The sequence below is a fragment of the Antechinus flavipes genome, chromosome 2 (assembly GCF_016432865.1).
Source record: "Antechinus flavipes isolate AdamAnt ecotype Samford, QLD, Australia chromosome 2, AdamAnt_v2, whole genome shotgun sequence".
NCBI lineage: Eukaryota > Metazoa > Chordata > Mammalia > Dasyuromorphia > Dasyuridae > Antechinus > Antechinus flavipes.
In genome coordinates this window covers 577,550,868-577,568,286 of record NC_067399.1, presented here as the reverse complement: position 1 = coordinate 577,568,286, position 17,419 = coordinate 577,550,868, and the positions used below count along the sequence as shown (strand labels likewise).

The 17,419-nt window shown below is 35.6% G+C and overlaps 1 protein-coding gene across 1 annotated transcript in view; it reads right to left on the bottom strand.

Annotated features, from left to right (window-relative positions):
- Positions 1–17,419, bottom strand: part of FSD2 (fibronectin type III and SPRY domain containing 2) — a 70,772-nt gene that overhangs the window by 21,989 nt on the left and 31,364 nt on the right. Inside the window, exons 7-10 of the mRNA XM_051981192.1 lie at positions 13,190–13,345; positions 6,983–7,117; positions 4,358–4,511; positions 1,950–2,083 (exon numbers count right to left, since the gene is read on the bottom strand). Coding sequence (XP_051837152.1) covers positions 1,950–2,083; positions 4,358–4,511; positions 6,983–7,117; positions 13,190–13,345 — 579 coding nt within the window. The remainder of the gene's footprint in view (positions 1–1,949; positions 2,084–4,357; positions 4,512–6,982; positions 7,118–13,189; positions 13,346–17,419) is intronic.

The following is a 17,419-nucleotide window of genomic DNA, read 5'->3' as shown; positions in this document are numbered from 1 at the left end:
TGGAAATTATAATTATAAACTTAGAATTATATAGTTGTAAAATGTTAAGAGTCAGCAGGAACCTGAGAAATCACCTAGTAGAGTCCCTCATTGACAAATGAGGGAACTGAGGCTTAGAAAAGTAATTTACCCTAGCTCATGTTTTTGGACACATACAACACATTTCATTGAGGCATGCACCTAGGAAATTTTTTTTTTAAAGATAAATAGTAACTATATCATAAAACATATCATTTTTATTCATCAAATTAAAGAAACTAAAATGATTTTTTTTAATTAAACAGTAAGTTTTACTTTTAAAATATAAACTTTTCACAAGGTTCATTCTAAATCTTACCCTTATCCTTGCTCTCTAATCCAGAACATATTTTTTAGCCTCATTTTGTTTTGTTTTGTTTTAAAGCCATCTTTCCAAATAGTCTCTGCTCTCTGTTGTAAGGAAGAACCAGTGGTGAATCCTTTTAAAATTTAAAATTTTATTTTTGCCTTTCTTTCCCATATTAACCAGAACCCCAAGGCCATAGATAACGAGGTGACCAGAGGAGTAAAGGGGAATAAAGGACTAGTTGATTTGTTTTCCAACCCCGCTATACCCAGTTGGGATTCCTGGGGTACCTGGGGTAGCTTCTTGGGGGTACTGAGGAGTTGGGAATAAGAATCAGGCTTTGCCAAGAAGTACCAGTGGGGCAGTGAGGCAGCATGAAAAAATTGGCAAGATTGCCATGAAAGTTGCCCTGACCTCCATCGCCACCTGATCACCAGCTACACAAGCCAGAGCTTGACAGAAGCTGGGGAGCAGGAACAGTGGCTACAATGGGGGCTGCAAATGCCAGGCAAGCTGCCCCCCTCTTGAGGCTTCAGAGCCAGGACAAGGTCTCTGTGCACATCCATGTTGGCCAGGCCAGGCCCAGTTCATGATCAGGGCCTTGTCAGTGGCAGAGACCAGCCTTTAGGTTTCCTGATTCCTAGGTCTTTGCACTCTGCCATGTTCCTTTCAAGGTTAGTGTAGGGAATCCTAGTGAGGAATCCCAGTGAGTCTCGGTCATGTCTTTGTGTAAATTTATTTGCTGAGAATTTTGAAATGCGCTCCTAGCCATCCAATAAATCTCAGGAGGCTTGGGAGGGCTGGGCATCTTCCTGGTGCCTTGATTAATGAACATCCTTAATGGTAGGCCTGTGTTTACCCTGGAAACCTGGCCAGTTCCTGGAGTAAAGGTAGTCCTCCTAAAGGAATAATACTCTCTTAATGGAACTCTTGTGATAGGACACCCCTATTCCTGAGGGGCTGTTCCATCTCCAGTCATGTATCAAAAATGGGAATATTTGGCCCAGCGCCTTCTTTGTTCTCTGCCTATAAAAACTCCTTAGTGGAAAGAGACCTTGAGAACTCAGTTAGAAGGTTGGACCACTTGCCTAACACCATTTCCCACTCGAGTCTATGGATAGCTGTGACTCAGCTTCTCCCAGCTGTTGGAATCCAGATGTTGGAGCTTCCTCAAAGTGAAGATGTATGTTGTATGTTGTCTGTTTCTTATATGTTTCTTGTGATTGCCTTATTTATTAATTATGCACTACTATTATGCTATAAGTTTCCTTTTTCCCTGATATCTTGTTTAAATCAAGGTTCTGAACAGTAATAAACTTCTGTATTTCACCTTTTTAAGTCTGTGCCTGTTGAATACAAATTCCAAACCTAGATTAATCCCCTAGTTGGCAATAGGAGGGGAAGGGGACAGACTTCCTGAAATCATCTTCCTATGACTGACCCACTAGTCCAAGAACATTACTGGGTGGAAAGAGTGAGGAGAAAAACAGAGAACAGAATCAGACTCATGCATCCCAGCACTTAAAGATGTCAGGAATAGTGAGATCATCACTGCTTCCTTCAGTATTAAATTTATTATTCAAAAGCTTTGCTCCCAATAGCAAAATGTGAATTTAAACTATACCTGTAGTGTGGATAGTAGCAGGCTCACTTCTTTCACTAGGGCCTCCCACATTGATGGCTCTTACATAGACTAGGTAGCTTTCTCCAGGTTGCAACTGAATTAGAGATTCACAGGTAGGGATTCCTACTATAGACCTAAAAATAAAGTGATGAAACAAAAAATAATGATATGTGTTCATAATAAAGTACTTGATAAACATCTCACGTAACATTGGGCACTCCAATGTTTGCTACTATTGAAGGCCAGGTAGTAGAACATAGTAGGCTTGTGGGCAAGTCATTTAAGATCTCTGAGATTTATTCTCCTCATCTCTAAAATGGGGTAACACTTGTGGGTAATACCTACCTCACTTACAGGGTTGTTAAACCAGATGACATATGGAGAATGCTTTGCATATCTAAAGGCACTATCTCAATGCTAGTTTATTATCATTATTATTAAATGAGATAATGGATATAAAGCATATTGCAGATTTTAAAACATTGTATAGCCAGCTAATATACAATATGAATATAATATACAATATGAATTCCCTTGAGAGTGAATAAAAACTAACCCAGTTTTCTAGCTACCGAGACTTGTTTGGACCACTGTTGGTCCAAAAGAAAAACTAATTTTAAATGACTTTGTGCTTAGCACAGTGTCTGTTTCATAGTAGGCACTTAATAAATGCTTATCCACTGACTGAATAACCAATCAAATGAGTTTGATTTCTAATCATATCTAAGACTGAATTTCTAGACCAGAGAAGCTTCAAAGGCTTAGGTACAGCCCCAGGTCTTCCTCATTTGTTCCCCTGTTATCACTGATTTAGTTCTATGTACAGGGAACCTGAAGCCCAACTTGAATTCTAAGTGTTCATTCTAGGTCCATACTAGGTCTTCTTCATTTCATGTCCATTCTATGTTTAATTATTTCTGAAGTTTATTTACTTAATTGGATCAATTTTTAAAAATCAAGTTGATCAAATATACCTATTGATCAATTTTTCTGCTTTTTTAAAACTTGTACCAAATAATCTCCATGATTATAGTTTTGTAAAAGAGTTTTAAATCCTGTACTACTAGACTCCATTCTTTTTATTATTATTATTATCATTATTATTATATACATTTTAAGTTTCTAAATGTCTCCCTCCCTCCTTCCCCGTCTCGCACAAGAGAAAGCCACCATTTGACATATACATTCTATCATTTCTTTCCCTGGAGGTGGATAGCATCTTCCTTCATAGATCCTCTTTAGTTCATCTGAGTATTTGTAATACTCATGATAACTTAGTCATTCACAATTCTTCAAACAGTATTGCTGTTAACTGTATATAACATTCTCTTGGTTCTGTTCATTTCACTCTTAATTTTTTCATGTTAGACTCCCTTTATTCTTACTTTTTTCATTACTTCCCTAATTTTGTTATTATTTTGTTTAATTTTTCAAATAACTCTTTGAAGGTTTGATTATTATGAGACTAAAGATGTAAAATCCATTTAGGAAATATTGTAATTTTTTATTACATTGGCCCGATCCAATTTTGAACAACTGATATTTTTTCTTTGTTTCCTTTTTGTATTCAAACAAGACCTGAATATATCTTACTAAGTAGGCTCCTAAATATTTTTTTAGTTAATTTAAAATTATGTATTTTCTATGATGAGCAGGCTGATTTCAGAAAAGCCTGGAAAGACTTAAATAGATGTTGAGTGAAGTGAACATTGTATACAATAACAACAAGATTATACAATAATCACTTGTGCTGAACTTGCATTTTCTCAGCAATGTAGTGATTCAAGACAATTCCAAAAAACTTAGGATGGGAAATGCCATTCATATCCAGAGAGAGAACTAAGGAAATTGAATGTGGATCAAAACATAGTATTTTCACCTTTTATTTGTTTGCTTTTTCTTTCTCATGTTTTTTTCCTTTTTTGGTCTGATTTTTCTTGCACAACAGGACAAATATGGAAAAATATATTTAAAAGGATTACACATAATTAACCTAAATCAGATTATTTGCTACCTTGGGGGGGAGAGATTATGTCACAAAGACATAACTGCTCCACTTTTCAATGAAAATGAATAAAATCCTAAGTTATTTGAAAAAAATTGGAATTAAAAAAAGATTATTATGTTCATAAGGTTTACATTTAAGATGAATATATATATATGTATACGCCTTTGAGTTCTTGCCCTTTCTGATTTTCCCTGTATCTTTCCATCCTGGGAGGGGTTTATACTTTTTTATTTTTTTCCCCCACAACTAAGGAAGACCAAGTTAAAGATATTGCTTATTTCAAAATCTAATTTTCTTTCTCTAGGCAACTTGTGTTTCACATGCAATGTGATTGGGGAGCATTGTCCTGTGTGATATAAAAGTGATTATGGAGCATTCTCTAGCTATAGCATTGACTCACTCTGTAACAACATTCCCTGGTTCTTCATTGTCTACTTTAGACAGTTCAATAGTGTACGAGTCCACAGGATTCATGTTTCCAGATTCCCAGCGCACCAAGGCAGCATGTTCACAGCTTAGGATCTCTTTGCTTTTGATAATGGGAGGTGAAGGAGCTAAAACGCAGGGGGAAAAAAAGCAGATGGGAAACCATTTGAGAGGCATGTGGTGTACAGTGGATAGGACATTGAACTTGGGATCAGGATAATCTGGGTGCAAATCTCACCTCACATTTAACTAGCTGTGTAACCTTTGGCAAGTCACATTTTGGTTTTTCCATATCCCTCTCACCCTTTTTTTTAATCTGTAAAATGAAGGAGTTGGTTCTCTCTCTAAATCTATGGTCTTGTGATTCATTTGCTTCTGATCTAATATTTGGCTGCAAATAAGCATAAGCACTCCTCCCTGACCCATTCTTTTCTCCAACATATTTTGCAATTAAAAATCAAGGAAAATTCTTTAGGAAACCATGTGAAATAATGACAGATTGGGTGAAATAATGACAGACAATTGAAATTGTCTAGGTTTGAATCCTGCCTTCATTTTTTCTGTGTAACTTTAAACAAATCATTTTTCCTCTCTGGGTGTTAGTCTTTTCATTGATAAAATGGATAAAATGGAGACTGTTGGGTCAGAATCCCTTCCAAATTTCAATCAATTGATCTAATACAAAAGAACTAGTACCACTAGTATGTGCTTCACAATAACCCATGGAGGTAATACAAATATTATCTCTTTTTTACAGATGAGAAAACTGAGGAACAAAGAGGTTAAGCCACTTAATCCATGGTGACACAGCTAATAACTACCAGGATTAGAATTCTAACTCAGATCTCTTGCTTCTAAGTCTTATGCTTTTAGAGCCAATATTGTATGGACTTTAAGCTGCAAATTCCTGGAAAGAAAACGGGAGAAAAGCTAAGAAAACTTTTCATGATCAAAGAACAAATATTGAAACCAAGGAGGGAGTATCAGACAAATTGTTTTGGATTTAGGAGATATCAAATGTTAGGGCTGGAATTCAAACTAATTCAACAAATATTCAAATGCCTACTATATGAAAAGTGCTGGGCTAGATTTCTGAGACAGAGCCTGGGAAAGACAAAAGCAAAACAATCCCTGCTTTAAAATAGCCCACGGTCTACTTGAGGGATATGACACATATGTAAGACAGTAAATACAAAGCAATTTCAGGTGTTGTGGAGAGGGCACTAGGAAAGACTGCAGCACCAGAGCTGAGTCCTAAATGGAATTATGGATTCCAAGAGATGGAGATAATTAAAGACAGAGGCAGGAGATAGAATGTTGTGTAACAGAATCAGCAAGGAAATCAGTTCTGCTGGAATCCATGAATGTATGAGGGGGACTGATATTTTTGAGAAGATAGATTGAAACCAGATTATGAAATTTTTTTTAAATGGTTGACAGAGGATCTAGTATTTTATAATTCAGGCAACTGAACCTTCTTGACCATAGGCGTGATTGATCAGACCTGTGCTTTACAAATATCAGTTTTGTGGGAGATGAACTGGAGAGAGGAGATACAAGATAAGATCAATTAGGAATCTTGGCAAAGATACTGTAGTGATTGGCCATTTCCTTCTCCAGCTCATTTTACAAATGAGAAATGGAAGCAAACAGGATTAGGTGACTTGCCCAGGTTCACACAGTTAATAAGTGTCTAAGGCCAGATTGAACTTAGGAAGATGATTTTTCCTGCCTCCAAACTTGGCATTTTATTCATTGTACCACCTAGCTACCCTAGGAGCCATAAAACTTGGCTGGTAATTGGATGAGGGGGAATGGAGTAAGAAAGTGTGAAGACTCAAATATGTTTCCAAGGTTGGACACTTGAATAACTGTAATTATGGCTCTTCCCTCAGTAGAAATTGGAAAGTTAGAGGAAAGGGCCATTTTAGGAGGAAGGTAGTAAGTACTGTTTTGGAATGTCAAGTTTGAGATGCCTGTTTCCTCAGCTGTACAATGAAGGGCTCTGTTTCTAAATCTATAATTCTAATCTAACATGAACAAACTAAAAGTCCAGAGTCCGATTTAGACATGAATGAGAAGATCTTATACTACATTGTAGCTGTGATATGAGGTAACTATCACATGATATGATTGAGGCTGGGACAGGGTTAGATATACTGAGAGATTCTCGGGGCACAGCTGGCCCTTTCCTCTCCTGTCCCCACTCTTCCTTATCACTATATATACTTCTTCTTTCATTCTGAGATTCTCTCATTCTCATTCCTGATATTATTTCATTTCAAACCACTCTAAGATCCTTGTTGTTTAGGGACCACAGTAAATCACACATCTCCACACCTCCATTCCCCTACTCCCATCCCCACCTTTCAAGCATACTACTGTGTTGTGCCTTCATTTTTTAAAAAAATTATTTGTTAGTGAGTAATTATGCTTGGGAAGTCCAAAAGGAAAATACCAATATTTATCTCAAAACACACAATCTATCCATCTGAATGGCACACAAAACTGCACTGACTCTCCTCCTGGTCAAGATTCTGTGTGTCTCTGAATGAATGCAGAGAGGCCTGGCTCCCCAAACATCAGTGAAGCACATTACCTGTCACGTACACTGCTCGCTCACTTGGTGGGCTGACGCCAGTGCTATTCGAAGCTGTGACCCAAAATTCATATTGGGTATTAGGCACAAGGTCAGTCACAGAGTAATGTGATTCTTTGACATTCACTGAAAACTCTGAAATGAAAACAAAAAGAAACATGACCTTATCTCTTTTATAAAACATAAAAATGGGCAGAATGTTCATGAACTTTTCATTGCTTTAAATGTTGAAAATAGTCCTCCCCTCCTCTTCTCCCCCCCAGTCTCTTTAAGCACAGTCATCCTTTGATGAAGGAATCTTCTCAGAACAACGAAGTTTTTATAGTTGGAATTCAAATCAGCCACCCTTTACAATATCTACAAAGTGCAAGGGGATACAAAGACAAGAAAGGAAGGAGGGGAGGAAGGAAGGAAAGAAAAAAGGTTGGGAGGGAGGGAGGAAGAAGGAGGGAAGAAGGGAGAGAGAGGAAGAAAAGAGAGGAGGGAGGCAGGGAGGAAGGAAAGAAGGAAGAAAGGAAGGAAGAAAAGGAAGAAACAAAGGAAGAAAGGAAGGAAGGAAAGAAGGAAGGAAAGAAGGAGGGAAGGAGGGAGAGAAATAGGGAGGAAGGGAAGGAAGGAGGAAGTAAAGAAGAGAAGGAGGGAGGGAGGAGGGAAGAAAGGAGGGAGTTGAAACAGAAAGGAAGGAAGGGAGAAAAGGAGGGAGGGAGAGAAGGAAGAAAAGAGAGAGGGAAGGAAATTTTGGATGTATTGAGTTTGAAATGCCTATAGGATATCTAGATTGAAATGGCCATGTGGCATTTGAGAATTTGTTTATCTAGTTCAACAGAGAGATTGAGGCTAGATGTATAAATCTGGGTATCTTCTGCATAGAGATGATAATTAAATCTATAGGAGCAGATGAGATCATTCTCTGAGATAATACAAGGTGAAAAGAGAAGGGACCCCAAAAGAGAAGTTTGGGGGACCTCTATGGTTATAGGACATTAGATGGGAAAACCAGTAAAGAAGACTGAGAAGAATTAGAAGAACTAGGATAGATCAGTCTCCTGTCAATGAAGTATAACTTTATGCTTAGTATCTCAGTTTTTTTTTTTTTTTTAGGATTTCATTCATTTTCTATCTTTCTGCACTCACTTGCTCCCTTATCTTAATCCTACCTCCAAATTCTCCTTCCAAATTAGTCTAATTTAATGAAAAGAATACCAATTGAACCAGAAGTCAGGACATTTTGTTTCAAGTTCTGTGATTATGTGATCCCAGTAAGTTAGTTATTTCATTCTCTGACCCTCCATTTTCTCTATTATGAAGTTAGATAATTGGACTAACTTCTTTTTAGTTCTAAAATTCTTCTACTCTGAGAGTCAGCTGCAAATAAGAAAAGAATCTGATATCAATTATTTACCTTGATTTTCAATAACCAAAGCCTACCATTTCCTCACTACAAGTTTTTCCCATATTGCAGGTACCCAGTAATTTAATATTCTAATACCCTTCCCACAATAAAACAAGAAACAAATCAGTTATCAGTGATTTACATTGAGAAATGGGTAAAAAAGGAGACAACATCCATTCCTATTAAAATCCATAGAGAGCATAGGAATAAATGGAGTTTTCCTTAAAATTATAAGCAACATCTAACTAATAATATCAGCAATCATTATAGGTAATGGGAATAAGCCTTTCCAAGAAAATCAGGGGTGCAAAAATGTTTGAAACAGCTCTATGGGCAAGGAACTGGAAATTAGATGGATATCCATCAACTGTTAAATGGCTAAATAAATTATGATATATGAAGGTAATGGAATATTATTGTTCTATAAAAAATGATCAGCAGGATGATTTTATAGAGGGCTGGAAAGACTTACATGAACTGATGCTGAGTGAAAAGAGCAAAACCAGGACAACATTATATATATTAACAGGTGCTAATCAACTGTGATGGACTTGGGATGGAAAATGCCAATCACATCCAAAGAAAGAATTGTGGAAACTGAATATGGATCAAAGCATAGTATTTTCACCTTTTTGTTTGTTTTATTTTTTCTTTTTCATGTTTATTTTTTCATTTTGGCCTGATTTTTCTTGCACAAAATGACAAATATGGAAATATGTTTAAAAGGATTGCAAATATTTAATCTGTATCACATTACTTGCAGTCTTAGGAAGGAGGGAAGGAAGGGAGAAGAGGAGAAAAATTTAGAATACAAAGTCTTACAAAGATAAATGTTGAAAATTATCTTCACATATAGTTGAAAAAATAAAATACTATTGATAATTTAAAAAAAAAGATCAGGGGTGGAACAAGGATTCCCATTATCACCACTATTATTCAATATTGTACTAGAAATATTAGCTTTAGTAATAAGAGAAGAAAAAGGAATTGAAGGAATTAGAAAAGGCAACGAGGAAATAAAATTATCACTCTTTGTTGATGATATGAGGATATATTTGGAGAATCTAAAAGAATCAATTAAAAAAAACTATTTGAAACAATAAGCCAAGCTAATAAAATAAAAATGACAATTCTACCTAAATCTACTCATTCAGTGCCATACCAACCTGATAAAAATCATTTTATAGAGCTGGAAAAAATAACAACAAAATTCATTTGTCTGGAAAAACAAAAGGTCAAGAATATGATGGGAATTAATGGAAAAAATGCAAAGGAAGATAGTCTTAACTGTACCTAACCTGAAACTATTATTATAAAGTGACAGTTATCAAAACCATTTGGTACTGGCTAAGAAATAGAATACTAGACCAGTGGAATAGGTTAGGTACATAAGACATAACAGTCAATGACTATAGTAATTCAGTTTTTGATAAATCCAAAGACTCCAGCTTCTGAGAGAAGAGCTCACTATTTGACAAAAATTTGTTGGGAAAATTGGAAAATGGTGTGGCAGAAACTAGGTATAGATCAGCATCTTATACCCTATACCAAGATAATGTCAAAAGAAATTCATGATTTAGACAAAGGGTAATGCTATAAGCTTAGGAGGTAGATTTCCAATGTCAAATCAAAATATCCAAAACTTTCTCTCAATCAACATCAACAAGTATTAATTTAAGCGTCTACTATGTAATAATAATAATTAGCATTTATATATCTCCTTAAGATTTGTAATGCATATATTATCTTATATGATCCTTCAGATACAATGATAGGTACTAGGGAATAGAATGGCAAAAATTAAAACCATTTCTGACCTTAAAGAGTTTATAGTCTGGAGGACCAGCCCTGAATTCAGGAGAACCTGAATTCAAATCTGATTTCAGACACTTAACACTTCCTAGCTGTGTGGGGCAATTGCCCCAATTGCCTCAGCTCAAAAAAAAAAAAAAAAAAAAAAGAGCTTATAGTCTGTCCATATGAGTTAGTCCTTCTTCCTTTGATAGTCTTCTCCCTTTCTCAAGACTGGAAGACACATATCTCTGGTTTTCTAATTTAGTATTGGTGAGATTTATGTTCTCAAATCTCAGTTTTCTTACATCATGGAATAAATCCTTGTGTCCCTTGTGTTATTTCTACTTCTGAAAAAGCTGTGTATCATTAGAACCAGTGTTCCCTCTAATTTTTAAAGTTGTGAGAAGACAATTCTCAGGAGCCAACTATGAGGGCTGAGTATACCGAATAGTTCAATGTCATAATCAAATCATATTCAAACCCAAGTTAATCTGACTCATTTAAAGAAAAGAATAATCACAAATGCCTACATGGTAATTAGACATAAATGGTAACAAACATTTCTAGATCTTTTTCCTTTCTTCTTTCTTAGTTCTCCTGATACCGTGTTTATTTTTAAATGAAATTACATTTTTTAAAAGTTACCTGTCAAATTTTAGATCTCTAACTATAACAGCAGATTAATACAGTGGGAAGAGATCTCAGCTCTGCTGCTGCTCCCTGTGTGATCCCAAACAAGTTTTTTAATCTCTCTGGGTCTCAATTTCTCTATTTATAAAAGTTTGAGTTATACTAGGTAATCTCTAAGATCCCTTCCAGTTCTAATTCTATGATCCTCTATAAATGTTTCACTAAAATCAGGAAAAAAAATTTATGTTCCCCTCCCCCCATTTTAGAGAAGTACAATTAGATTTGTTAATTTTCCTCAGGTAAGACCATCAGGCATTTTATAGTTTGAGGAGGCCCTTTTTCAAAATATATTAGAATTACATGTACAGGTTGTTGGATTTAAGATTTGTGATGTGAAAGTGCTCTGTTTCTAGAAGTGCTTAACCAAGAAATTTTCTAATACAACTTTGCCCAAGAAGAAATGGCTCTGTCCTAAGGCATTAAAATTTAGGAGAGTTAATAATATTTCCCTCTTTTTCACCTTCAACAACTGAGCTTATCAGTAAGTCTAAATAATTAAACGGGAAATTAAATAGCAATTCCAAAGACATAGGAACAGCAACATTTCTTTTTTTTTTTTTTTTTTTTTTTTTTGCTAGAGCAATTAGGATTAAGTAACTTGCCCAGGGTCACAAAGCTAGGAAGTATTAAGTGTCTGAGGTCGGATTTGAACTCAGATCCACAGCTAGGAAGTGTTAAGTGTCTGAAGCATTTTTGAATTCAGGTCCTCCTGACTTCAGGGCTGGTGCTTTAACCACTGCATAAACTAGCTGCCCCTATAGCAACATTTCTTAGCCAATGGCTTTGTCTGCGCTTCTGCAGCCTGTGTTCAGAGCCACTCAATGTCAGTAATTAGATGACTTGGTGAAATTAAATGTCATCTTCCTGATTATATTTTGGGTTGGGGGCCCTCAATGCATTTTGACATAATTTTTATGTTGAATACATATTTATAAATTAGAATGAAAAATAGCAATATAAAAAGGCTCTGGACTACTACAGCTGACATCTCGCCATCTTTTTCACTTACTAACTGTATGACTAATTTAGCAAGTAATCATGAATGGTTTTATGACATTTATCATCATATTAAATAGGCTTTTAAATCATGGGTTATTCAACTTTTCATATATTTATAGCTTATTTTTTCAACCAAAGGGTAGGGAAAATGGCTTGTCTTTATTTGTGTGCTCAAGAGTGAGGGCTCTTATTTTGTGTCATATATCTTTTCGGTAGTCTGGTAAAACTGTGGATTCATTCTCAAAATAATATTTTTACATGTATAAAATATATAAAATTACAAAGAAAGATGATTGTATCAACTTAGGAAGACGAGTTCTACTTCAGTCTCAGACATTTACTACATTTAATGTGATCCTGGGCAAGTCACTTAACCCCATTTGCCTCAGTTTCCTCATCTGTAAAATGAGCTAGAGAATGAAAATGCAAACCATTCTAGTATCTTTGCCAAGAAAACCTCAAAATTAGATCAAAAAGAGTCAGAAATAACTGAAAATAACTAAACAATAACAACATTAATTTAAAATCTGAGGTTTTGTCCTGTGACATTTTTTTTTCTTTATAATGTTAGGTCTACCCATTCTCCCTTTGCTTATTGGGATATCAGCAGCTGAGAGAAAGTACAGATAGAATTACTTGCTTTGAAAAATTAGTTTTTAAATAGCTTCTTGGAGGTGGAGAGGTACTTACTGCCTATTTCAAGCAATGCCAAATTGCTTCTCTAGCCTTTGAGACTAGGGTAATTCTCAGATAAAAATAATAACTAGTTCTTTATATTTGGTCCTCACATTGGCCTTGGGGATTTAGGTGCTAAGATCTACATTTTATAGATGAGGAAACGGAGGCAAGCAGAAGTGGCTTGCTCAAGGTGATCCTTAGTAAGTCTGAGGCAAGATTTGAATTCAAATCTTTATAACTCAAAAACTCTACCACCTAACTGCCCCTGTATCATCTAACTTCTTTTATTTAATATAACTTAAAAGGACTTATCAAATGCTTATTGTATATCAAACATTGTATTAGGCACTGGGTAAAAAGACAAAAAAAGAAATTATTCCTGTCCTCAAGGAGCTCATATTATATTAGAGTGAAACAAGTATATAGATAAGTAAATAAAAAATAAAGGAGAAACAACGCTAGCAAATTTGGAAGCAAAGTTTCCTAACTGATGTCTCTTAGGATCACAAATCTCAGAAGTTATGTAGTACCTGCTTCAATTCCTCCACTTCAGTCCCATATTCATCCTATGCATGATCACTAGATTTAACTTAGCAAATATAATTCTCTAGCTTATAGTCTGCTCTATACAAATGCTTCTTGTGAAATCATACCTTTTTGCTCCTCACTTGGTGCACCATCACTGACAGGTTTATAAGACAGCTGGTAACTTTCTACAGTGTCATCAGAGAAGAGACTCCAGCACACTTTAACTGATGTCCCAGTAGCTGAGTTAGGTGTTTGTGTATTGATCACTGGAGCACAAGGAGCTATATATAGTGAAGAAAGAAAGAAAAAAATAAGCTACAGACAAAGGCATTAGAGATTTATTTCAAACTATGCTTGCTTCATGAATTAATAGAAATTTAGTGTTTTCTAGTTAAATTCATAATGATCTTTCTCCATTCTATTTTTCTTTCCAATAATCAAGAGCAATCATCTAAAAACAGAGCTTCTCCTTCCCTGCACAGTCCTGAAGAAAGGAAAATTCTTATTCTCCAACTCTCCTTTTTGTAGAATACATTATATATCCTATGTGTAGAAAATATAATGTATCCTACAAAAAGGAGAGTTTTCTATTTTCTACACACAGAATATGTTCAACCCTTCTTATCTTGATTGGTAAATCTCCCAATGCCAATTAGTCTTTTGTGACTACAGCTGGAATAAATCAGTCCCCCAAAACTTCATTACTAATAAATGCATAGATAATGGTTTTCATGAGAGAGTTCAGTCTTCTTCCCCAGATATTCCCATAAAGAGATAAGAGATATTATACTCTCCATAGTTAGGCTGAGTGATAGCTACTTTCTCATTCAATGGTCTACATCCCTAGTAACCTGAGCAACTCAAATAGTCCCTCCCATCATATTCCTTTCCTCCAACTATAGACTAATTAATGCCTTTCTAGATACTGGACTCTTTAGAAAATAAGAGTTTAAGCATGTAAATCATCTGTGGAAAGAAACGCTATGATTAATTTCCAATAACTTCTCTTAAGAATATGAAGAAAAAAATGGAAATCAGATCATCAGCATTAGAGAAGTCCCTGATGCTACAGGATATAACTCAAAGTTAATGCTTAAAGTAGTGGCAATAGCTAGAGCAAAGTTGTTCTGGCTCTGCTGTCCATATAAACACTCTCCTCCTATCCTGGACAACACACCCTAGCCACCTCTTAACCTCTCCACCAGAAAGCATTGTATAACAGATTCAACTTTAGCCAAGAAGCTTTGACTATTTACTTATGCAGGCTTGTGTGAGTCTATTCATTTCAGTCCAACTTTTGCGTGTCTTTACTTCCTGCGAGGTTCCTACATTCTTGTAGCCCTATTGTCAGCTGTTATGAATTGGAGCTATTGATATTCTCCACCTAGAAAGCTGAGAGCCAGAGAGAGCCTGCCTACCTGATCATCACCCCCCATCCAGGAGTGTCTATCCGGAATGAGGAGGGCATGAAAAAAGGAATTGCAATCTTGCTGTAACTGGTGAATTGATAAGGAATGGGATACATCATTCAGGAAGATTGCCTGTGTATGGGGGAGGGGAGTGGGAAGAGAAAGCTTAGAGACCCTTTGGTTTGAGTTGTAAACTGCCTCAAGTTGCAGAAATGAACCTCTGTTCAGGAAAGAAGTTAGACATGAGGGAATGGGATAGAACAAGTGATTGGGAGAGGCAGCTAGATGATACAGTGGATAGAAAGTCAGAAGGACCCAAGTTCAAATCCAGCCTCAGATACTTAATACTTCCTAGCTGGGTGACCCTAGGCAAGTCACCTAATCCTAACTGCCACACACACACACACACACACACACACACACACACACACACACACACACAAAGAAAAGAAAGAAAAGAAAAGAAAAGAAAAAAGAAAAAAAAAGAACAAGTGATTGGATAGATTGACTCCCAAGACATTATGTTTAAGGGGCAGGGAAGAAAAGGAATGTGAAGAAGTGAGATCTGGGCTATCCCTTTATAGATTTGAGTTCCCAAAGCTGGAATACGAAAGGCTATTTATTTCTTTTCAGATAGTGTGCCTAGACTTTAAATAGCTACCAGTAGGTGTATGGCTTTTTTGTTCATGACCTAATATGTTGTTTCCATTCTATTGTTTTTTTCTATTAAAGATTTAAAAGTATAAAAATGTACTTATTAGTTAAACATTAATTTGTACTCAGCATAACATGTTTAAAAGGCTCTTGTAGTTTTGAGCAAGATTTTAAAATACAAATGTTTAGTTGTAATTTGTGATCTTTCCTATTAAACTTTAACTATGATGAATTACTGCTTAATCTTCTAATGGCCTTCCTTCTTCCTCTAGCAGAAGACAGCCTTTAAACTCATCCTGATGCTTTTTCTTCATGCAGAAAATACTTTTAGAATATTTGGATAGCTCTGGCTCTGGTTTAGGAACTTCAAGACTTTAGGGTGTTTCAAGCCCTTGCAGGCAACTTACTGCACTTTTGAACACTCTAGAAAATTAGGCCTTTAGATTGAGATACACCTGAGAGAAAAGGCATAAATTACTTTTTTAGTATACTCCATGTTCATTCCCTTCTTTCTCTGACTCTTATGCCTTCTTTGAATGGATGCCAAAATTAGAAAGTGAGAAAACTCATACTGTGGTATAATGCAGATCTCTATAAAATCCCAACATGGTCATTTTCCATTCAGAAATATAACTGTAATTGATTTATGAATTATTTCCTCCATTCTTCCTTTTATTTGTTCTATATTTCCATAAAGCTGACCTCCCTGGTAATTCTAAGGCAGTCTTCCTTAAAGCCTGTCCCTTTCTCCTTAAAATAAATAACTGAATAAACAAACAAACAAATAAATAAATAGCATGAGATCATTAAATCTTAAAGGGATCTTTTTTCAGGCACATAGTTTAAAACACATTTGAAGATGACAGAAGAAACGTTTTAAACAAAAAGGTTTATTTCTATAACCTATCAGCATAAAATAGGAATTAGAGTCCAATGCTGACCTGCTGGCTGTGGGATCTGTTGCTACCATTATTGAAAATGTTTGGATTTTTAAACTTCTTTTAAGAGAGCTAATTCAGTTTCAATTGATCAAGGATGGACAGAAGCAGCTACACCCAAAGAAAGAACACTGGGAAATGAATATAAATTGCTTGCATTTTTGTTTTTCTTCCCGGGTTATTTATACCTTCTGAATCCAATTCTCCCTGTGCAACAAGAGAACTGTTCGGTTCTGCACACATATATTGTATCTAGGATATGCTGTAACCTATTTAACATGTAAAGGACTGCTTGCCATCTGGGGAAGGGGGTGGAGGGAGGGAGGAGAAAAATCGGAACAGAAGTGAGTGCAAGGGATAATGCTGTAAAAATTACCCTGGCATGGGCTCTGTCAATAAAAAGTTATTTAAAATAAATAAATAAATGAATGAATGAATGAATGAATGAATGAATGAATGAATGAATGAATAAATAAATAAATAAACTTCTTTTAGTTTGATTTCTTGATCTTAACCTACCACCAAGATCTCACTTCTAAATTTGTAATCAAGTACTTTGGCACATCTTTGGCTAGATCGTGAAGGGGAGGGTGGGAGGTACAGGTTTTTGTTTGTTTGGGTTTTTAACTAAAAGGGAAAGAAGAGGGAAGGTTTAGAGAATAAAATTCAATTTGCAAGATTTGCAAGATCCTAAATTTGGACTGTTTTGATAGGCCTTCATCACCTTAACATTTTGAAAAGAGCTTTCCCCAAGTCTTCAAAGAGATATGAATCATCTTGTAAGTCTGAAAGTATATACAAATGAGTCATTGTTATAACTATTATCTTTCTACAGCATTAGACTTTGGTTTCTTAGAGGAATCCAGATAAAAGATCATTTCCTGGTGTTCCTGGCTAATGATTCATTTCCTTTTCATGGAATGCTGCTAAGCCTGGAGTTGTAACCTAAAGAGAACATTTTGGATTTTTAAAAAAATGTGGTTTAGACTAATTAGTCTCATCATTTTATAGTTACAATATGATTGTCCACAGAATTTTATAATGAACAACTCTTCAAATGGAAAAAAACAGAACCGAGTCAACTTTTCCTGTAGTAATTTTATAAATAAGTACAAAGCTTTTACTGATTCACTTGTTTAGCCAGTACTACAAGTACTACAGTATTACAAGTACAGTGAAAGAAATAAAAGCAACAATACATGCCTGGAACAAACTACATGAATTAGTAGCTATCTACAAATCCGTACCAGCTATGAACTCAAAATGACAAATCTAAAGCCTTAGAATCCCCCAAGGGTACAGTTATCATGGGCACCTTTACCCAATAACAAGTAATATCCTGGATTCTATCTCT